General features: G+C 40.2%; 1 protein-coding gene across 4 annotated transcripts in view; it reads right to left on the bottom strand.

The window, feature by feature from the left end:
* LOC144732251 (protein MTSS 2-like) overlaps positions 1-24943 on the bottom strand; it is an 84357-nt gene that overhangs the window by 53667 nt on the left and 5747 nt on the right. For all 4 annotated transcript variants that reach the window (XM_078613668.1, XM_078613666.1, XM_078613667.1 and 1 more), the window contains exons 3-5: positions 23246-23319; positions 3464-3548; positions 469-560 (exon numbers count right to left, since the gene is read on the bottom strand). In XM_078613668.1, the coding sequence (XP_078469794.1) occupies positions 469-560; positions 3464-3548; positions 23246-23319 (251 nt within the window). The remainder of the gene's footprint in view (positions 1-468; positions 561-3463; positions 3549-23245; positions 23320-24943) is intronic.

Below are 24943 nucleotides of genomic sequence, written 5' to 3' on the forward strand. Positions count from 1 at the left end.
GTCCACTGGCCTACGAGAGCGTATGTTGAACCATCGGATGAAGAGTAGAAGTAAAAGCACCTGTGTTATTTCTACCGAGTCGGCCAGTGCGTGTTGACGCAAGGCAAAGTTATCTGGAAAATATTTTCACAAAATGAAAAATCTGTCACTTTAATATATGCCGGGCAAGTATCAACCGATTTGGAGGTGGGCTTGGTGTGAAACACCCACCTGCAGAGCTATTAGATGGCTAGTATATGACAGTGCATAAAATATGTGGTTGACCTATTTCTACAAATTGAGCGTCACCCATAACACCGAGTTGTTGTTTTTTTGTCTGGTGTCTTCCAAAACTCGAAAAGGGATTCGATCAACCACCAAAGCCTGACCCTGTAGCACTCGGTTGAGACTTTAAAGGACTCTTACCAGAACAACAAAATAGGCATATAATTCATAAGCAAACGGTGTCAACGAGAGGAGGGTATTCACCTTTGGCATGGTCCTTATCCAGCTGGTTAGCACTCCTCTTCCAATCCTCAATTTTGTCTTGTAGCGGAGAGACCAGACTTTCCATTAGGGCTCTGAAAATGACAGCACAACAATGTCATGGCTTTCTGTGTAGGCAAATGCTCGACAGCAGCAATAGCCACTACCAACCAATATGCAGCAGTTATGTCACCACAGGGCCAAAGCCAGGATAGGTACACTTTGAAGCTACCCATATGTATGTAAAACGTCTTTCGCACAGCACATAGCTAACCATGCTAAATGAAGTTGTGGGTAATAAAGTATTAAAAGCTCACTAGCAGGCCATTATAGGATGAACCCATATGTAAAGGATTTGACAAATAGAATAGTGATACTCTAACACAGTCATCACAAACTCCAAATGCTACTCAGTGTAGTTAAGAGTTAGCCAAGATTTAGCAGTGTTGCTTTCAGCATTATACTTGACAGTACACCAACCAATCCTCTAACACAGTTGGGTGGCCAATTTAGAGTACATCAAACAGGATCAAATCAGTGCTTGTGAAGCACATGTACATATGAAGCACTTGAAACACTCACACCGAATAAACTCGCATGACTGACTACGAGGCATGTGACGATTCACAAATTCAGCTATTTTTTAATTATCTTTATGCTCAAGGTACACGCATTGAAGTGTGTTTAAGAATATTTAAATTATAATCAATCCAAATTGTGTATTAATGTTAAATTACTCTAATGTAACTAAAAGACAGGCATAACAAGAGACTGACATTGCACATCAAAAAAATATGAGAAAAATAATAGATTAATGAATCAAATATTGACCAAGAATCATGACAATCCATTGAATTAAGCGGGGATGAATCATGATGTGCCTATTAGCTATGAACTCCTTGCCTGCGTCAACAGATATTGAGACACAACCTAAACAAACTCGACGCTCATCTCAACAACATTTTCTAAGGGCGTATGTGAGGAATACATGCAACTATTCCAAGCATAACACAGACCCTAGCCTTTTATTTTACAATAGCTCATCCCACCACTATGACTCAACCGAGTGCAAAAGGGTTCTCCTGTTTAAGGATTGCGTGACGACACTTTGAAGTGGGACACGGCACCATGTCACCTTAAGTGACACAATGCTTTTTTTATATTTAATGTGTTCCCTCATTTTATGAACAATAATGTTCGTCCTTTATAATGTTAATAAGGTTATGGAAGGCATCAGAAGGATGTCTAAGAGCTTCTGGAGCACACGGTTGCACCAATTGTGTAGTGTAGCCTTCTTTCCCACCACACACTCAGATAACCCCAGTGCCAACCCCCCACTTAAACACCCAGCACTCCCTGTGCAGAAGCGACATGAATATGGTTCATGGATGATTATTACTTATTGGATTAATGTCATTATGATTATGTTTTACAAGCACTTGTAGAGAACCCGTTGCTCGGCAACAGAAATTAAGACGCCTGTCCTTTTCACTCTTCTCACAATCCTGTAGTCTGAAAAATAAGTATTGTGAAGATGTTTTATTATATTTTTTAGGAGTTAAAGTATATTCTCCCAAACTAATTCAATTAATATCACAAATATAACGTATAGAGCAATTTTAAATGAACCGTGTCAGTATTCTGTATTCGTCACTCCCACCTATCCGATGTCACTATATATCGTCGTCTTCAGCTGTTTTAGCTGAATTCAATGTTTATTTGTGACACGGACATCCCGTTTAGCCAGTTACCCAGCTAGTTTTGGTGGCAACGGCTCACAGACACTAATAAGAGCCATTATTGAGGTGGAGAAGAGCCCAGCCAGCAGCCAGCCAAGAGACTGGAGGCATAGATTATTTTAATGGTATAATGTGAGGCAGCACTCAATAAAATTCGGGTGATTTTAGACAGCTTTAAATAAGTATAACCCGTAAAAACTAAGTTTTTCACTATAATACCTTTATATGCGTGGCAGCGAACTTAATATAAAGGATTTAAAAATATATTCGCCTGTGGAGGACGCGGGGATCGATCCCGCGACCTTTGGCATGGGAAGCGAGGGCGCTACCAACTGCGCTACTCCACCACGGCCTGTGGAGGGGTTACGCTCTAGGCTCTTACACTGTGACGTTCAGCCAAAGCCATGAATGAGTTCTATTTGAATATATGTAAAATAAAAAAATTTTGCCTAAAAAGTGTAAAATTTTGGGAATTTTTTTTCACGAACATTAATTGACTCGCACAACGAGTCTGTGTGGAAAATGTCAGCTCGATTGGATCACGGGAAGTGGGTTAAAAAACGACCGAAAGATTTGCATGGTCGTAAGCAAGCAAGCAAGCACGCAAGCAAGCATGCAAGCAAGCAAGCAAGCGAACTTAATATAAAGGATTTAAAAAAGGGTAAATTAACAAAGAAACGTTTTGTTTAAATGCATATATAATTATAACACGAATTCCATTAAACAATGTCTTCCTGATGAAATCAGCAGTTGCTTTCACAAGGAAAATACTGAACTGGTTTCAACTTTACCGAATCTCATAAGTAGGGTGTGGTCTACTCAGTAAATATTATTTATTAACCTGATTTTATGGGATAGAGCCACCCACAAATACTGTGGGACCTTAAATATAGCTACAGCCAACAGCAAAAAAACACTCTTAAAACAACTCTCTCTCTCTCTCTGAGGCAAGACTCAATAACAAGAAGGACAAATATTGGGAAGGGATGGGTGCAGAGCAGCTGGAGAGCTGCTCCACTCCTCCACGCTCCAAGTCTCCTCCGAGAAGGGTCCGTGTTTACCGCCAGCCACTCGTTGCGCAATATTCTCGGGGGTCTCCGTGACCCAGTTTCATGGCCCAGTTTTATCCTAGCCGGTTAAACCATCGCCAGCAGTGGCGATGACCACCACCCCCAACCCCCCTCCAGGTTGCAGGCGAAAGCAGCACAGAGTACGGCTTACACTAGGGAACGCGCGCGTGGTGCTTTGTGCGTACGTACGTTGACACTTGTCTGAGCTTCGACTCGATGCTACGGTGTCTGATGCACACCCTGGTGAGGGCCGAGCCGATCTCTCGCGTCGAGCCTGCAGACAAACAGAGAGCAGCACACGTGTTAACGAGAGAACACGTGTCCCTGTTTGTAATGTTAACATCAACATTGGTGGAATAAATGCGGCCCGGCACAGTGCAGACCACACCACCCCACTGTGTACTCTGCTGACATTAGGTGCTTTGCTCTTTGGTTCTTTTGGTAAAGTCACGTGGGTATAAAATAAAATTAATCACGACCTTTCGGGCGCAACACAAGCGTCCATCATCAGGTGGGAAAACATGGTCTGCTGCTGAGGCAGACTGTTTTAAAAGGTTTGAAATGGGTGTAGCTCAAGGGTCATAAAGAAGTGGCCGGGGCTAGTGATGTTAATGTGAGAAATAAGCATGTAAATGTAAGATAGGAGAGCGGCCTCCTCGAAGAGGGAGTGCAACCCAACGGGTGCAATCCAAAGGGCCTGCAGCATGAGAGTGCAATCCAAAGGCATGAGAGTGCAATGCAACGGACATGTGAGCATGAGAGATATAAGAGAGAGGCATAGAGAGAGACACAGAGTCGAAATAACAGCTGACATAGGCAGGTAGGATGGAAACATCACAGTCAGTTAAGACTTTACCTGGTTAATAACGTCCTTCCAATGATTGCTCAGCTCAGGTGCTTTACCATGAGCTCTTATCCCTACGGTCAGTAAAGCTAACCGTGTATGTTTGGTATATTTTTTTACATGATATATGGGAGTGGTGGCAAAGTGGTGAGTGCAATGCACTTGGATCCCGGTGGCCTCAGATTCCTGGCCATTTCCACCATCAGGAGCATAATATGCAAATGTAGCACACGCACACACAAACATATACGTTACTTGAAAGGGCTCCATTTATCAGCCATGAACTATTAGTTTCCGACATCAGGAAAAACTATTTGTTGCAGCCCAATAATCAGTACTGGGAAACAATAAAATGTCAAACGGTATAATTTACATCCATTGCTTCATTAGCAACATGCCATGATAAACAAATGTGCAATTAACCCGCCAAATAAATGCATGGAGGCTAATGTGTTTAATATTCCCCCTTTGCCAGCCAGGAAAAGGAATGTTATCACTATGGCAAAATTAACCTTATGGCGGTACCCCGGGGTACCATAGTACCCCAGGTCTCGCATAATGTCCATGATGTAGTCATTTTAGTCTGTTGATGGTCGGCGATGCGGCAATCGACTCATCTCGACGAACTGTACACGATGCACTATGGTGCATACGAGCGTTCAGGGTTTCAGCGCAATCGTCCTCGCTGCGTTTCAACATCATGGAGTAGCACTGATTTCGGATTGATTGGTACCCCAGTCGTGGAGTTAAGCACACCCCTGGAAAACAGTGTCCCAGAAATAAAATATTTAATTGCCTCGGCCATTTTGCTATTTGGTACCCTGGGGTACCGCCATAAGGATCAAATATCTAGCCAGGAGAGTGGAATGTGATGATACCATTATAATTATATAAATGGCAAACATCGCTTTGAAATTTAAATAAAACATCGAGCTACATCTAACACTCAAGTATTTGCTGAACATCTGTGAACAAAAACTTCATAGCTCATCGGATTCTTCCAGGATAAATAAAGATTCTGTTTTGAAATTTTTACCTCTTAAATGAATGGCCAAGACATAATCAAGTGAGCACATTTGTGTTGCCATTTATTTTTCATTGTGCCTAGGCTTTTAGCTAATTAGTGATTGCCCTGGCCTAAATTTAACCTCTCTTGAGCTAGCACAGTGCATGCTTCTTCTTACACTGATAACCTTACTCAATTATTCATCCTCCACAAACTAACCTTTCGGCCATGTTTTTTTGTATTTAACCTAAATGGTTGAAAACCTAAATTAAGCAGTGCTTGGTGAAGTCTTCATACAGCAGTGGATTGACGAAGCAATCCACTGCTGTTTTCTTATTTTAACACATGTTACATAGAAAAGTGGTTAACCACATGGCATCATAGGACAGCTTTAATACTAACCAAATAATCTACATAAAGATACACACACGATAAGAATATAACTGAGCACTCAACTAAAAATTGGAAGGCTGCAAGTTGAAATCCCGGTTTAGGATCAGTTCAGGCCATCATCCCTCAAGTAGTCATTAAAATACATATTTTACGGATGTTAATCGTGGTCGTGCTCCAGAAAAAATGTGTTCCTCCACAGGAATGCAGCATTTACACCACTGGATACAGTTTAAAGATGGGCATGCCTAACGTGACGCCTCCTAGTACAAGCACAAACATATACAATTACAACTGATAATAATAGGGGTTTTCCCCTTTTTTTCTGGCAACAAAACTGAAACCTTTTTACAAGGATTCATGTCTGCATTAATCACAATACTTGCAGTCAAAATGCAAACAAAAACACACTATTATTATATTTTGGTACTGGCAAAGGAGGTCTAATGATACAACTAACTGGTTCAGTTTTGGGTTACAAATGTATAACAATTCCTCTTTTCCACGTTACAACTGAAACACACTGGAGAGATGTGCCGAGCCAACCCGGCGTGGCACAGGAGATGCCAGGTTGTTTTTCAAGCGCTCGGATCGGAAATCGGCCTGTAGACCCGCACTGATGCAGCTCGGACGTGTCAGTGGGAAAAAAGGGTAAAAAAAACTCTGTGGCTGGAGGCCAGTCTCAGCCTTTTGTCGATGGGGGAACTATGGGAAGACATTGAGTACGACCCTATGAATGAACTGTTAAATGCGGATCTTCATTGATCGACCGGTGGGGATGAGCCACATGCCAGGTCGCCAACACAAAAGATCCCACCAGAGAGCAGGCCATTGTGTGTTATGGCAATGACCAAATCTGTCTAAGACACAAGCCACCATTATTTAATATCCACAAAAATAAAAAATAAATCTTCACCTTCACCATTAATACTACCTTATAAAAGAAAATTACATATTTATAGTTATCTGGTGAATGGTTTTTAATCATGGTAGTATTACAATATAAAAAAATATTTTTTTCTGTTATAAGGCAGTGTTAATGACAAACATGGTGAGTTTTTTTTATTCATGCTTGTGCACCACTGCCTCAACTACGAAAGAATTAAAACGGTTAATGGTTTACTTGATTCCAAATTTGAGCGACCATTTTGTGTGCTTATATGTGGGCAGTTCCAACAATTGGGCAGCCGAATAGTAACAAACAATTGATGTTCGCCTCATCATACGTGTGGGGCATCGTTTTGAAGGTAATTATCTCGGAAGACAATAATTTGACAGATACACATATATTCATCATCACCATCGCAGCATAGATGAAAACTTCAGTTCTGACACCTTTGTATTGTGTAGACATTTCTCGCTTACCAAAATCAGTGGACATACTATTTAAATTTGACTTGCAGGGGTAATTGGTTGATATACTACACTGAAGTAAAAAGCCCCTTCATGATTATACCCAGGATTACCCACATCTTTAAAATGTCTAAAATGTACGCACAAATAGTGGAACAGCCCATACAAGGAGCTATCACCATCTGGTGATCATTCATTCAGCAAGCATGCAGTTCACTCAGTTCATTTAGCGAGCACCATGTGGCAAGATTCAAACCCGTAACCTACTCATGCCAAGAAAATGAATCCGCTCATATGAAAGAATCGAAAGTAAAATGAGTGCATGAACATTGATTTAAAAAACAAGAGTCCACAAAATTGTTTAATTGAAAAATGTTCAAAATTGAAACGAGAAGTGGTTACAAATGTTGGTTGGGAAAGACTGGGTGTGGCAGCAACCGACCGTTATCCTCCCTTCCTCCTGATCACGCCTCAAAACGTACAAACGAGGAACTTGACTTGACTCACTTCCCTAGCAATTGCAAATGTTTTCTAATACACGCCCCCCTCTTCCAAGAATAAGCATGTGGCTTTTCAAATACTGCACGGTTTGTACTTTTCCAAAAGTACGTGGTTCTGGTCTGCTCTAACTGTGCCCACCAGTCCTACAAACGCTTCACCGAGTCTGCCACGTCGCAGGTGATTTTAAATTCTTCCATGACAAACGGCTATTGCGGCTCTGAAAGCTTAAGTTCACGTTACAGGCGTAACCCAATGAGCATGGTGATGTGGCCTCTATGGCTTGTGTAAACACCGTATGTGGATGCCCTAGCTGGAAATTAAATGCAGAGTATTATTTTACGAAGCCGATCGTGGTCTCTTTAATGGTAACACAGCAACCCTGTAAACTCAAAATATAATGCCAGTTTAAATGTACCCATAGTGGTGAGATGTTAACTCGCTCTCCTGGAATACAGGAAGCTGTCGGTTTGATCCCAACCCTGACGCCTGTATACTTGGAGTTTCTTACTGTGGTCGTGTTTTTCCCTCCACATTTAGAAACATGCATTTAAAGTATGTGGCTACTATACATTTTCACATGATAAGCCACTTCGCTGAGCTGTCATTTTTGACCAGGTCGCTTCTAAAAAAGAGCTATATAGTTCAGTGAGCCTTACCTAGTAAAATTAAAATAAATGTTTTACATGTGCAAAGCACACATATAATGCAAGTGGATCATAATGGAGCCCGTTAATACGAATTTAAATACTAGCATGACGAAATACGGTAGCTGATTAATTATACGAGCTAAAAATGTAAGTCTCTTTTGAATATAATCAACGATTTTTGGGTTTAGATCGGGCAATTCGCCACCATTCTGGCGAATTGCCCGATGATGCTGGATGCAATTACCAGCGAAACGTCGTACTCAAATTGTAAATGTTGTGGTTTCACGCTTCAACACACCGGTGGGCTAAAGCAGTGAACTATTTGTCTTTTGTCAACGTGACACTTTTTTTACTGATTGGCCGTGTCGGGTGGTGGAGGGTTACGACACATTTATAAATAACGCGATCTAAACCCAAAAATCGTTGATTATGAACAATATTGGTCGCGAAAGCCTACGTGTTAAACTCTTTTGAATAATATAAAATTCCTCACTGATTTTATAATTGTATAACAATCTCAATGTTGATGCAGTATTCTAACAATGACTACACTCATTTATTGACCTATAAATCAATATATCCTGAAATGGGAACTTTTTGTGATTATAATACATTTTCAGCTTAACGAGTAGACTTATTATGACTAAGACATTTTACAGAAAAACAAATATTGAGCAGTACCAAAAAATATATTTAAATTGCACTCAACCAGTTTTCCTGATATGAGTTCTATCGTAATTTTCCTTACACAGGGCCAGTTCCAATGAGCTGCATGAATTTGTATTAACCTATGTGGCCAATACAACAAGAATGATCAATGTTATGACTAGTACACGGTACAGTTCAGGCACAAACACACAGGTCAAACAGGTGCACTGCTGTGAGGCAGGTAGGCGGGCAGGGATGCAAAGGTTCTGGGGTGTTTACTTTTGTGTGTTCCACTGGGGCACTGGGTGACGCACACTTAAATGCACCTCTGTAGAAAGAACTGTAATGTGTAAACAAGCACACGATTTTTATTTTAACGCCTGGGTAATCTTTGTAGAGTCATGTACTTTGACACCAAAGCATGTCATGTGAGTATGGAGGCCCTGGCCGCATTAACTGCATTTTAACAGGCAAGATCTAAGTCTTGACAAAATGGCTGAAACATCACCGGAGCAGTTTACCCTACTGCTGATAATGAAGGCTTCGGCATATTTTTACTGCAAAACACAGTTGTAAGAAAATATTTGGAGTCAAGAATTTATGAAACGTGGTCACAGACAAAAAAAAGCAACTGGCATTCATCTACTATGCAGCAATTATCAACAGTAGACTTTCTAACTGATGGGTCACGTAGCAATGCCTAAAAGGAATGCCACCACAAAAAAGGCTTAGAAGCAATTGTGCAAGATGGTCAGGTGCGTCCTTGCAAGTGTCAACCTGACTGTGCGCTGTGTAGTTCTGCATGTGTGTTCATTTACCAAGCAAATCCCAGGCTCCGCCCCATTGTAAAGTGAAATTCTACACCATGGTGACATTGGAATGATTCAATAGCTACTGAATCATTAAATAAGGTAAACTGATAATATGCACAGATCCCTCTTTTGCCCAAGGGTTTAAACTCCCATTTAATTTTAGGTTTTTTCATTTTTACATTGTTTTTTTTTTAAATACCCGATTGCTTTCAGTGCAAGAGCACCAAGGCATTTTTTCTTATACAAACATGGCCCTGCTGTATGTGTGGGAGGCTCAACATTACAAACATCTCTTGAAACAAAGCTTAAATTCCCACAGCAAGGAATATCATTTGCAGTCCCACGGCAAGCCAGTTTGCGCTTCTACTGTAGCTATGTTACTGACTTCCTGTAAGTCACATCTGCCGAAAGCATCATGGTCTCGTTGTGAAAAAAGACCACCCACAGATCACACCCAAATCCAATAAATGACCCTCCATCCATTCAGGTACCTTGGAAAAAGCTATAATTTATTTCCATAAGCTTTCACCTCATTAAGGAGAGCATTGATTGAATTTGAAGACCAGGCTTGTTGAACAAGCATTTAACACAGCCCACCGGAGTAATTCTTGCCTCTAGCAAGATAACAAAATAAGGGTTGCTTGGCAACCTGTATGTTGGTCATGGGAACACATCTGGGAGGAAGATGCTCAGTCATAGGATACACTTTAAAAAAATGGAGAACTCACTTTTCTCAGTGGGAAGACATCATCATCATCTACAATAATTGTATATTAATCTCTGAATGAAGACCTCACAAACCATTACATTCCTCATTGTTCTTAGATGCCACAATTTAGCTAATTTCTGCATATGAAAGTATGTTATTGTGCCATCTCTGGTAGATATACTTCAATGGATATACACAATTCCCAAACATGCACACACCAGGCAGAAGCGCCTTAATGTAAGAGATACTTAAAAGTATATGGAAAACGGGTTAACTTTTTCTTCACTGACAAACATGCATAGCTTCTTTGCAAACTCCCAGTGGGACCCATTATGACACTGCTGACACAACATTCTACTTTAAGGCTGCAATTAGCCATGCCTGTCACCACAGCAGCACAGAAGTCTTTAAAGTCTTGGCATTGCCACCATGTCTGGACTGCACGTCTGGACTACATGTCTGGCCTGTCTGGGAACCATTAGCTTCTCGTGCGATCCACGGGCACTCAAAATGTAGGTGAGGCTTGCACTTTGGCGCAATCCAATACGGATACCGCCTAGATTATGGTGGAAATATAAAAAAAACAATAAATGTTTAAGCGCAACACTGCAACAGAATACACGTCAGTACATTAGGGAATTGGTTACATTGACATGAGCAGGTGACTCGGTTCCTTGCTTCAGGACGGACCGATGACTTTCAAGAACATTTCTGACCAATCACGTGCTCCTGCACTGTGTTCTGCCACAAGGTCAATGAAGGTACATGGTTGGTTTGCACGAGGAATTTAACAGATTTGTCACCCAGACAGATTTTTTTAATTGTTCTTATGGTTGTCCAAATTAAGCATGACTTGTACAAGCGGTAGCTGCACAGCAGCAGTCAGGACAGAGATTATTCGAAGGAAATTTTTCAAGTGCTTGAGGAACAAAAAAGTATTAAAATAGCTTTAAACGACCCTGGTGATGGCCCAAGACAGCTGTTCATTCTCATACCCAGCATTTCAGCCGAGCTTGACATGCCAAAAAGAGGTTGGGCATTTAACCTGTCTTTTTACAGGGACCTTTTATATTTACATGTCTATTGAAATATTTGACTATTCAAATAAAGCAATGCAATTAAGCACCACACATATAAGAAATAATCCATAGAGTCAGGCACACACATGCACTCACACACCTAAGGGTAAATACATTCATATAAATTAATTAATCTGATAAAAAGTATAATTTTTTTTTATATCAAACAAGGTACTGTCAAACAAACTGTAATTAGTAGCCGAATTAAAAACCATTACTTAAAAAGGCTATACGTTTCAGCATAAGCATTGCACCAATTTAATTTCACTCTTATGAGGACTTCAAGAGTTAATGATTTAGCCGAGTCTGTACTCCCAGCAGGGACACAATAACATCGACTCGTGTGTTATACATCGCTGTGATTGCATCTGCCAAGTCCAAGCACCTGAAACAAAGTGGCTCGATGCCAAATGAGATCACGGCTGATGCGTGTGGATGCCAGTGAGATCCTGAGCTGCCACCGGCGACCCCCCCCCCTCATACCGTGACGCCTTGCGACTATCAAAAATGTCACAATGCAGTGGTGGGCGGCAAGAGCCATTTCCCGACCCACCGATTTGGTTTTCCGGAGTAATGATTGGTCCCGGTGAATTGTGGTTGGTGAGGGGCTCGAACGCTAAAATAAATCGCAGCAACACGTCGGCGGTAGGAGGGCACTCGCCTTCGGCCAGCTTTCTTGACCCAACAGGCTACACAATTCAACTAAGACACCGAGGTAAAGGGCTATTACATATGGCAACATAAGTCATGTACCTGTGACATGCTGAGTAAAAAAAAAAGTCAGTTTTCCCATGTTGCATTTAGCATTTTATATGCAATTCATGAGAATTCCATTCAGATTCAGCAGTATACATTTACTTCGAGTTTGTTTTCTCACACAGATTTTATTAATTATATTCGTTGATAATGATGTAATAAAATGTCATAATAAAACAATATAATCTTAAGTGTTATAATAAAAACACAATATGTTGCACAATGACGTTTAAAATAAGGTTCGTGAGGAAATTTAAAGTTTTAAGAGATACACACAAACAACTCCACCTATCCCTTGTAGGATTATGAAATGGATCTGGCACAATATTGGGTATTTTAAAATGATTAAGTGGATAAGCAGCAGTGGAGGCAATAAGATAAATTACCAGGCCAAATGATTTTTTGTTACCACGTTCACATAAACTACATATTGTAATATTTCAAATGGCATGTTATTTGTTGAAATTGGGGCACCGTTTTTAGAAGTTCTTTAGACAAAACACATACAAATTATCCACGTATTATAGAGGCATAGTTTAGACATCACTACTTGGAACTACACAATACACAAAACAGGGGTGAGTTTAAATGACCTTTAATACATTGATCAGTGCGATTTGCATATCAACGTATCCCAGTAGCGTGTTTGAACAAAGCAAACATTGTACCAGGTTACATGAGCAGGGTGTGGCCTGTTAAACTAATGTGACCGAGTACGCCAATAGCTCTACAAAAATTGGTTGAAGACTGCAGCGGCTTGGGCTTTTCAGGATGACAGCTAAAGTGTGGTCATGTGAAGGCCTTGTCACATGGTCATGTGCAAATATGCTCAATGGCACACCAACAATTAACCATACGTGGCGACACCACCACTGACTAACTCTTATAAATGCAGCGAGCTGGGACCGGGTACTCATTTACATATTGTGGCCTCTAAAACTACTGTGTATTTTCTAAATAGTAGATTCATGAATTTACTAATTGTTCGAATTAATTTGTAGGGTTACATATGAAGTAACATATACATTTCCCTCTGTGTGTTATTTAGTTACTCTGACACTTTATTGTGCCAGGACACAATATAATACCAACATAAAACACCATCTTCTTGGTTGTTTCGGTAAAGTCACGTAGAAGGGAAGTAATAAAATAATAAAAATAAAACATAATATTTTTTATTATTTTATTACTTTCCTTCTACGTGACTTTACCGAAAGAACCAAGAAGATGAATCCCTGCAGTCACGAAAGCTTTAAATCGAAAAATAAAACACCATGCAAGACAATACATGAAGATAACAGCATGTAGCACAAAGAATATTTTAGCACATATGATGCAGCTCTTGGGAAAGCGTGGGTGGTGCAAACACAAGGCTGTGCTTCATTATATGTACAGAAAAAGGTGTGTATGTTATGCTACACACAAGAATGCGTATGCACCATTTTACAAGTGCAATCAATATTAACAACACATGGCCAACAGGCCATAACTGGGCACTATAAGATCCACCTATGTAAATCAAAGAAATCTAAAGCATGGTGTAGCATGCACACATGATTTTCAAAGCTTTATAGAGGCAGAGCATGGTGGCTAGCAAACATGATCATGATCATGGCTGCCAGGTATAGGAGGCACCACTGCAAATAGAATTCTGGCCTTTCTGCAGATGTTTTGTGTTATCCCCTCTTAGGAGTGTGTGTGGGTTTCCCTAGGCTTATTTCCACATTATAAAGAAAATACTCATGGAAGAGGATTCAAACTAGGTCAAAACCTTCCTGGTTAAACATAAGACTACGAGTAATAAAAAAACTCTAAAAAATCCATATGAAGGACAAACGTAATGACAAGAATACAGACAAAGAGATTCAAACACAGGAGTTAGTTTTATTCAAGTGTGCAAATTTCTACATTTGTGCTCTCCAAATATGGATGACTCAAAGCACACTTACATTTCCATGCTGAACAAGAAAAATATTACTCTCGGTAACTATGCACCAACGGACAAATTCAAAATACGGTTAATGATGGTTTATTTGTTTCCCCTCTCCATGGCAGCTTAAACAACACTTCATATGTTTCTGCAAGTGGGAGTGTTGAGACCACATGCCAGCTATACCATAACAGGAAAACCACACGAGAACCAAAAAGGTTTAGTCATCCATCACGACCACATTGCATATCTTACACAAGGCCCACAGACACCATCTTTATGGACACGTCATGCCATGTAGTGCTGATTGCACAATTTGAAATAAAATAAAAGTCGGAGGGTTAAATCAAATGTTTGCCATGCAGTGTGAATAAGAGGCCTGAAACGAAGCAACTACCAAAAGTGCATGTAGTTCTGTAACACCATTATAGAGCCGTTGTCTGACACTTATGTGATGTTACCACTCATTGTGATTGTATCCATAAGGGGAAATCTTTATCTCATCGCATGCTATCGATATTCCAAACAGAATACAATTAGAATGTTATGTATAGAATATAAATTGCAAAGATGGTTAAAATATGTTCTTAAAATAAAAAAAACGATATTTAAATAAAGCAGTTATACATTATTAACGAAGGATTACTTTTATTTAGGAAACGAACCACGCTTGCCTCAATGACAAGCCATTTTAAGAACATGTTTTATAGCACATAGCGCTTAATTGCAACATAATAAGAAACATTCCTATTTTTGCACCAGACGTCCTATATTAAACGTGCAAACCCTCTTCAGTGCTTTCGCGTGCATTTGTATACGTTTATATACTGTATGTACAGGTTCCAGACATTCCAGTAGACTCTGGATATGCAATGTTGCCAAAGCATGCAATGTGATGTGAACACCTGTTTCACTGCGGGTTTTTTTTAGCTTAATTCCTTAATATGAATGTGCAATGTTTAGAAACAAAGCACTTTTGTCGTGTGTACCAGGATTATTTCCTCGACAGACCGAAGACAAATGAATTAATCGATGGCTTCATATCAACACGTGACCTGACATTATAATCTTCTATAAAAAGTGGGAAAAAAGTTTACCATAAACACAAATAGAGAATGATTAGTTTGGCCCATGTCCATATACAATCATCTCATTCTATTTATATCGTATTCATAAGAAAATAACCCTTAATTTAAAAGTCAATTAACAAGCCAAGTCCAATGAAAAGTAGAAATAATTGCCAGAACAAGGAATAACAGTTTTTGGCAATAATGGTGTAGGTAAGTGGGCTTTTAGAGTACAATAACTGCCAGCACTTACCCATATCATCATAGGGTATTTTACATCCACTTTACAAAAAATTCACTTTTCTAATTTGACAAAGCAGATGTGGGAACTGAATCTCACTCTGGACATACTGACTCAGTCGTTAACACACGAATGGACAATGTGGTAAGAAATCAATGAGAGATCGACTACCTGAAAGGAACAACAAACTCTCATTTGAAAATTAATACTTGTCCAAGAGTGAGTCTAGACCAGTTGCACCATTGCCATATGGGTAGGCAGCCAGAGGCAGAAGCAACAGCAACAAAGCTGTGGCGCATTCCATTCCGTGAGAGGGGTGTGCGCACAAGAAATCACGCTTCCAGCGGAAGGGGTAACCCTAGAAAGCCCAATGGAAAAACCCGCACGGTTTTCCTGGGCAAGCTGCCTACCGGAACTGCCACACCCAGGCATGTCTGGCTTGCTCATAACACAGCACCCAAAGCAAGTCGGCAGCCGCGCTCACTGGGGGCTCTTGCCAATGGGAGGGGAGGGGGATAAAGTACGGCCATATAATGTGCTTCTGTGTCATCAGAATTATGTTTTGCGGCCGGCACATACGTTTCACGATGTTTACTTTAAAATAATCACGATAACTGGTTAATGCTGTGTGTGCATACAATGCAAGCCAAGAAATATAGAAGAGTGTGGACCCCAACATGACATCACGTTTGCTCGTGTAGTTTGCATGCTTAGCTTTGATGTAGCTCAAAGGGGGATAAGCTTCTGGATTGCTGTAAATTTATCCTGGAAAATGTAAAAGATTTTGCCCAATGACTTTGAGTTCAGCTATAGAATAAGTGGGTAGTCGACCGATCCCATCTTAATTAAACCCCTGAGCTAAACACCAAAATAAAGGAGAGATATATTGTAAAGTCATTCCTGTGGATGGACAGCAGTTGTTATAAAAGGCTTCTAGGCTTTTATTATTTAAAGAGTAGAACAATATATAATAATCAATGTATGAATGTTACAGATATAAGGTTTTCAAGTGTTTGCTCTCAATTATATAAAAAACAAGAATGAGCAATTGGATATGGGCCAAAATTAGCAGTGAGAGTCTTTTCAATAACGGGGTCATGGAGTGGTCAAGGAATTCAAGTCTGGAATCAATTGTTACAAACTTATGAACTACAACAAATCATTTTTTACGTGTCAAATGCTTGCAGATGCGAGGGCAATCCAACTCCAAAAATGTTTTCCACAGAAACACTGCAATTTGTGTGTTTAAGGCTATCCTTAAAATTCCAATTTCAGTATTTAACAGCATTGCAGCCATTTTTACAACCGTGAAAAATCTATATAAACCATTTGGATAAGCAGCAGACGTTAACAGCCCATTTTACAGAAACAAAAAGTTGACAGGAATTATCGCTACTAGTTCTGAAAGGATAAACATCGAACTGAAAAGCTACCCAGGCAAAAAGTCATGAGACTCAAGCACCATTTGTTGTGAGCATGCAACTCTTGTTAGAAACAATTCACATTTACATTCAATTCTACCCACCACCGTGGGAGATTAATGAAGTTAAGGAGTCTTAGGAAAACTTGGTAGAAATCTCAAAGAGAGCCTGCTGTAAGGGAAGGTATATAATTTGTGGTTAATTGTACACATCTGTAGAGTGCTGCAATCTATGCTGCAGCTGGCGCAAAGTTTGAATTAATTTTAGAAAACAAGGGTTTGCATGCCTTTGGAGCAGAGAAGGTTAAACCTCTTCAATTAACGTCTACTTACTAAGCAAGCAGAGGGACCTGCATTTGTGAGCCGTGTCTATTTGTGCTGTGGGGGAAGGGAAATCGCACATTTGAATCAATCACGGTGCGCAAACAGCGCCCTACTCGCTCCACAGGCTCACACAATTCAACGTGGTTTGGAGAAGAGTGTTGTAAGCCCGGAGCCATACAGCTTCGGCTGTAAAATGTCCTTTGCCTCCATTTTCCGAGAAGCAGGCACGACACCCAATGCTCTATACCTTGTGAATCATGTGCACTTCACATTCAGAAAAAAAAAAATTCTGAGGCTGCTGCTGATGATCATTGGCCACGCAGCTCTGCCAATTGCCAATTGTGAGAAAAGCTGTTGTTGGTGCAAACAGACACTCCACTGATACAATATTTTGCAGGCCTCTACACACATGACCATTAACCAAAGCCTCTCACCCTGGCAGCTCCCACACAATCATGCAGTGAGAAGGAACTGTTACTAATTAAGCACTGTGTCCTTGATGGGACTTTCTATCCGCTAAAGTGTGCACGTAAATAACCAAATGTCGTTATTCACACTGTCATGTGCCAGCGCTGGAGCTAAATTTGTCTGCAAACTCACGGACAATTACCCTGTTTTCTGGGGAGAAAGGGCATCGGCCATTCATGTGAGAGGGACACAGCTCGAATGAATCATGAGGCTCCACAAAAGAATGCAACCAACACAGAAGTCGCTATTTTACATTGCACTCCCAGGTTCCCAGTAGAATATGGGGCTCGCTGCGGTGCTTAAATTGAAGCAGGATGTACAGTGCTTGCAGTATCCAGTGGCTGTAAAAAGTAATTTTCACCACTCACAGCAGCCATGAAGGATATTCGTCCCCCCCCCCCCCAAAAATAACTAATTAAGAAATCTGTGTGGTAGCTCTTCCTTTTTGATACAAAAAAGCTAAAGTAAAAAGTCGTAACTCATCAAAGATTAGACATCACAGATGACAAAACTGGATTTATTTTATTCAGAGGAGATGTGCCTTCAAAAGCTGGCCAATGGTTACTATAGCGACGTAAGGTCTTGTTTGCGGACATATAGCTGTATCGCAGCCTACTTCTGTACAACAATCTGCCACTGTTTTCCTCAACAAATGCCTTATTTATTTTACGTTTAAAAAATTATTTAAAAAAATATCAAGCTAGAAGGTAGCATTGTAGAGCACTTATCCAACATTCAGACTGGTGAGTTTATACCCAGTCTACGGTTGACTCAGCCCATCATCCATATAGGGCAATTAATTGGGCACTGCTATTTGAAAGTTAATATTAGTCGTCTTTGTAGAGAGACTGGTGCCAAAGTAACATGGAATTTCAGCAAATGGTTTGTGACCAGCAATGGAGGTAATTATCATTCATTGCTCATTTTCATTCATTTCACTGGTTCTTGTTATTAGAGTTTTCCAATTTATTGCAATCAGTAAGGCATCCATTCTGAATGACCATTACTGTACTGTTTTTCTTCCGTTTGGCCAATAGAAACGATGATGGCCCCGCAAAGAGCATGCCATACTCTCATGGTCATAGATGTAATCACATGGAGATCACTCGAATTTAAGGTGCTCTAAACAAGGTGCTCAAGAGAGTCTTGTTATCATCTTGTGCTTTGATTAAGCGCCACAACGTGCCATCAACCCATGCCACGCTACATTCCCCCCTGCGGACTCAACATCAGTACGCAGTTTAGAGATTAAATCTCAAGAGCACAGCGGAAATTATGAAAACGAAAATGTCCATCACTCAATTACCCGTAATGGGCACGCCTGACATCAGAGTGAGGTTCCGTAACCGTCAGCTCAAGAGCACTTCCATAATTTGAGGGCGTTAGAAACAAGGGCTTCTGCTCCCACATGAGCTGATCTGCAATCTGCTTTTCATAGAGCAACAGTCTTGTACCAATGTAAATTATATTTTCAAAACAAAGAACTCATATTTTCCATTAACACTGCCTAAAGAATAATACAAAACAGACTAACATTTCAGAAAATTACCATATTTCAAGATAGATGGCAGGAATATTGACAGACAATTGGAGATGACACTTTATACTGCGGTTCCTTAAAAATCTTTAAGAAACCTGACGTATAAACACTCTTTATGTACTGTCGTGGAGGATTATGGGTGCTAAAATAAATGCATTTTAACCATGATGCAGGTATACAATGGCCTACTTTTGGGAATTACTTCATAGGAACTTTTAACGTCCACTGTGAAGTCCACCATCTTGGCCGCTACTTCCTCATGCAAAATGTGAGGAAGCGCCATATTACTCAGCACCGGCAGCCAAGGTAGTCGAATGGGTCGTAGCTACATCCCTGTGATGGTGCGCAAAGTTGACGTTGGATGTCAACCAGCTTTGTGTGTGAAAGGCAGAAGGTGACAGCAGCTGTGCGAAGCGTCATATAATATAATCAATGCGAATAAATAATGGCGTATTCTTACAATGACAATTTATGTTTAAAAAAATACTCCTAAACAAATGTACACGTGCTGTCAATGTTAATTGAATTTCTACTTTCCCGTTACCTAATGGCTGGTTGTTTTGCTTTAGTTATCCACTTTGTCAGGTTTTAAGCCTCCCGATTAAAAAGCAGCATCTCATTCTGTGATTGCTCACACTGCACTCAGTAATAACATGGTAAAATACGGACAAAGCTGGATTCGTGTGAGGTCACACAATGTAAAGTCGAAACTTTAACAAATTAAAACTCCTCACGCCACCCAAAGGATCAACCTTCATTCTGCAATGGTCAACAAAAAGTGATCTCACCGTTTTTTTACAGAGTACGGACATCAGAAGTTTCCAGTGAGGTAAGTGAAAACATAAAGGTTGTTCCATACACCATAGAAGTCAAATTCACTGTATTATAAATCCTGTTGATGTGAAGGTCTCAAAATCTGGAACAGATCATTTTTGCCTTTCACAAGGACTGAAAGATTGAACCCAGAACATGTGCTGTTAACTATTAAATTAGAACAAGGGCCAAGTCTCTTCACTGCTCGATCATTTTGCATTTCTACATGTTTTGTAAACTAAACAAATGTTCAATTGGATACAATACTTAATAATTACATTGTCTCTACATTAGCGTTTTTCACAAGTTGTACCTGTGTTTTAAACTGTCAGTCTTGTCTATATGGTATGCAGCGTATACATTTCACAAACATATTTCATGATTCACCACTGCCATATGACTGTAGGATTTCCATCTGCACAGGGTCTGCACCTAAATGAGCAATGATCCACATTTGGCTCAGTAGAGATTTTCACTAAACTTATATTTACAAAATGAGTAACATTCATTTAGAGTATTTGACTGCTATTAATCTCCAAATAAGCCAGTTCATTGAGCTGTGTGGCCAAGTCGCTGCTGAAAAAGATCTATACAGCTCAGTGGGCCTCACCTAGTAAAATAAAAAGTAAAATAAAAAGTTTATTTTAGTAATTTATGGTGCAGCGGCGGCACAGCGATTAGCACATTGCACGATGATGACAGTAACCTGAGTTTGATTCCTGGCCATGGCGAACATTAGTGGGGAGTGATATCTAAACCTGGCTTGACCCCACTTTCACCAAACTACGACTAAAGTAATGTGGGGAGGCCTTCATCACGCAGTGAACTGTTAAAGTGCTGTACACATTATATTAAATTTTTTGGTGACATTCATACAATGTTATTTGTACCAGATCTCACTGCAATATAAACCCTTTCTCCATGGGCCCTCACCTACTCTTAAAGGGTTGATTGAATGAACACACATGGTGGCAGTGGGCAAGTGGTGCCTAACTGCAGACTCACTATTTCCATAGCTAACATCAAATTAAAATTTTTATTAACTGGGCGGGTCGGTTTATACTCTGACCGCTAACACAAACCCAATGGAAATATCACATTTCAAGAAATTGATTGGGCTTACATCCAACACTGAATGCGTCTCACTTTAAGTTGTTTTTTACAAGGCAGCATTTATAGTCTCATCAGCCATTGCAAAGTCCCACTATTTGAGTGCACACAACATAGACATATACTTGTGCGTGTACACAGTTTATGATATAATTCTACTGACAGAATATACTTTACATTGAGTTAAAGCTTCCAGAAAAGTATTCTGGTTTTCCAGTTTGTTAAACATTTAATATGTATACATTAATGAAAGCAAAATATGCTGTTTACACGAAGGAAAATATTTTTTTCTGGGGCATTCAAGTATTGGCTTAGAAAAATAATTAACCTTACACACACTTGGTTGCGATGGTTACAATTACAAAAGCCAAAATAGCTTTTTTAAACAAGGTGAGAGTCCATCAAAATGTAATATTTATTTTTTATGATGTAAATAGAGGTTTATTTTCCTATTTTATTTCATTTAACAAATAAAAGGTAGCACACGAGTACAGAAAGGAGCCAGTCTTTAACTTTCTCCTTCTCCTCTGCCGGAATGGGGTTTTCTCTGTACCATAATTCAGTCATAACTCCTGAACCTTTTCTCCACATTGACATTTAAAATTCCCTCCCATTCCTGAGCAACCCCATTCTCACATAGTAACAAATGCAAAACGATCTCAATACAAGGTGCTTTGAGCCATGGTGATATTTAAACAAATTCTAAACCCTAACAGTACTGTACTGTGCTCTTACAAATTATTTAACTAACCTCCATTATCTACTCAACCCTCTCAGCACCAGTTCTCCCTCATAAAACAAGACTTGTAAAAGAGAATCATGGCCTGAATGAGGACCTAACTTTGTTATAAATAAAGGTGATCGATCTACCTATCTCAACATTACAAGGCAACTGCAGGAGTAAAAACGTAGAGACTCTAAACAAAGCAGTTCAGTGATGCGCATGTCAACTGCAAGCACTACTGCACCAATGACGGATAAACTAGCCTTGTGAACGCAGGATCAAGCACAGTGTGGGGAAGACCCCAATCTGCAAGCTTGTGCCATGGCTAGCCATTAAAGCTGAATAATTACAGACATGGGGATAATGGGATGTGTTGGGCTTTCCCTGATCTATATATGTTTTTGTGCCCCTTTCAAAGTAACCAGCCTAAATACGATTGCAGCAATTTTTTTGTAATACCACGATTACGTAGAATGATTATGCCCCTTTAGAGGGATAAGAATACTCCACAAGCATTTGCCAAATGCTCAATTACAAGAAGGCAAAAAGCCAGCCCTGTCAAAAGCAAAGTCCATCATAGCAACTTATCAGGTTCATGCCCTCTCTATTATCACAAAAGCTGCCACTTTCAATCTATGCACCACATACATGTTGGATTTGCTATCAGTACTGTAGACCAGACAGAGAGCTCTGATGACATTTAAAAAAAAACGAGACATCAATTACTGCATGGGTGTACTAATGAATGTGTCAAAGTTAACAAAGGTTTATCATTTTTGAGTGTAGACATATTATAAACATTTCGGTTAGCTTTGCGAATTAACAAATCACCTGGAATATGCCTGATCCTGTCAGACCAAAGAAGCTAAGCAGATGTGTTTAAGCTGCACATTGCTTGGATGAGTGACCACCATGCCCAAAAAGTAGGTGTAGTAGGCGGTGTGCAAAAGACAGCAGTGCATAATAAACCATTGTTGTTCTCTACTCCTCCCACCAACCCAAAGACTCGCATGGAGATAAAATAATAACAATAAAAGAATAAAAATGAAAAGAAAGTGAATAAAAAATAATCTCCTCATGACGATTGCTTTTGTTGCGATCGAAACGTCGTGATATTTTTTTTATTTTTTATTCACTTTATTTTCATTTTTATTCTTTTGTTATTATTTTTTCTATCTACGTAACTTTACCGAAATAACCATAGAATATGAATTCCTGCAGTCATGAAAGTTTTAAGTCAAAATTCGCATGGAAAAGTATGATCAATTAACCCCACTGCCCACATGGCATGGGGTAGCCCTCATCCAGCAATGGATTCACAGACTGTCCATGTACACATAGTTAGCTTTACACTGCTGAATCCACCACCCTGATATTGATCCAACACCGACATATTAAAGAACAGGTTACACTTGTGATGTCTGCTGATATTCGACTACCAAATACACGTCCTTCGTCTCAGTTTAATACCCCTGTCACGGTCTGAAGTAGCCCTTTGACTACGCCAACCCCAAGGCACGCACTTGCAGCGTCGGCAACACAGCAGGGTGGCGCGAAGGCCATGTCCGCGTCGTACAAACGCGCCTCACCTCGGGTGTTGGTCGCCATGTCTGCCACCTTTTGAAACGCATCAAGAAACGCCACCACTGCCACCGTCGTCGTCCTAAATCACAGCAACAACCGCGATAAAAAGGAAGGTTCTCTTTCTGCCACTCACAAATTTTGCATGAAGGTAGTGCACCCACTGCCCAATCAAAGTCCTAAACGTAGTATCAAGCATAGTCCAACATCAGAGAAAAACTTCACACGTGAAGGATTTTAGCAACAAAAAAGAGTCTACAGGAAATGTGCATTGCAAAGTTTTACATGTGACCAAAAAACGCATAGGGTGCACAACGCATGGCAACACAAAGAATGCACCAAAGTAACACAGTGCTGCATAAAAATAATTATTTCTTTATCAGTGGCATTGCACTGAACTAACCGATCAGCCAGCACTGGAAAGGATGGTCAAAGGAAGCCAAGGTTGTGGAGTCATCAACCATTGGTTGATGACTCCACAACCTTGGCTTTGTGTATTAGGGGAGTGAACTGATGCGCGCTGAGAGAACCGGAACCCTTTATATAGGGACACGTGATCCTTATGGCGGTACCCCGGGGTACCAAATAAGACAAAATGGCCGAGGCAATTAAATCATTTCTTTCTGGGACACTATTTTTTTCAGGGGTGTACTTAACTCCTGGACTGGGGTACCAATCAATGCGAAATCAGTGCTACTCCATGATGTCCAAACGCAGCGAGGACGATTGCGCTGAAATCCTGAATGCTCTAATGCACCATAGTGCATCGTGTACAGCTCGTCGAGATGAGTCGATTGCCACATTGCCGACCATCAACAAGTAAAAATGATTACATCACGGATATTATGCGAGAGCCGGGGTACTGTGGTACCCTAGGGTACAGCCATAAGGTTCATAAATGTAACAATGAAAAAGTACAACGTTGTGCCCACTTTATTGTTTGCTGTTCTCTGTTTGTCTACTGAACTGCCACACACATCCTTGTCCGATTGCACAACTGCCAGGATATGCCTGCATAGCACGCATAGCATGCAAGCAGAAAGCTTTATAAAAGTGATGCATTGAGTTAACATGGTATTAACTGTAAGAATTATTCAAGCTAAAAAGTTACACATGTGATATGGCATTTACAGATGTCAACGCTGCACTTTCTACAGGCTCAAAAGAAATATCTGTCTCTGGTGTGGACCAATCAGTTTCTAGGACAATGCATATATTATCAGAGTATGTTTTTTTTGTTTGCATTCTGACCACAAGCATTGTGGTTAATGTAGACATGATTCCTTGTAAAAGGTTTCAGTTTGGTGTTTTAACATCTTAACACCTGTTTTGTTGCCAGATGAGAGGGGAAAACCCTATTATCATATTTTGGTACTGGCAAAGGAGGTCCCATGATGTTTATACATCATCGATTTACACCAACCCACCACACTTACCACGTGTGAGATTTGTCAATAATCTCTGCCATTAGCATGATGACTATCATTTAACCCTGGGCTGGAACCTAACTCAGGGCTGATGCAATGTGGATGATTATACACCCTGAGCATCTGTTTGCTCTCTACAAAGGCGCTGACCAAATAAACTGAAAAGGTCAGGGCTAAAAATGTCTGATAGGGCACTTTGTACCGTGTAATGTCAATGCATTTCTGACAGACCAAATGTTATGCGATAAGTTGGGTTGTAAAACCTCTCATGCGATTTGT

This window comes from Lampetra planeri, chromosome 42 (assembly GCF_965212315.1).
Source record: "Lampetra planeri chromosome 42, kcLamPlan1.2.h2, whole genome shotgun sequence".
Lineage (NCBI taxonomy): Eukaryota > Metazoa > Chordata > Hyperoartia > Petromyzontiformes > Petromyzontidae > Lampetra > Lampetra planeri.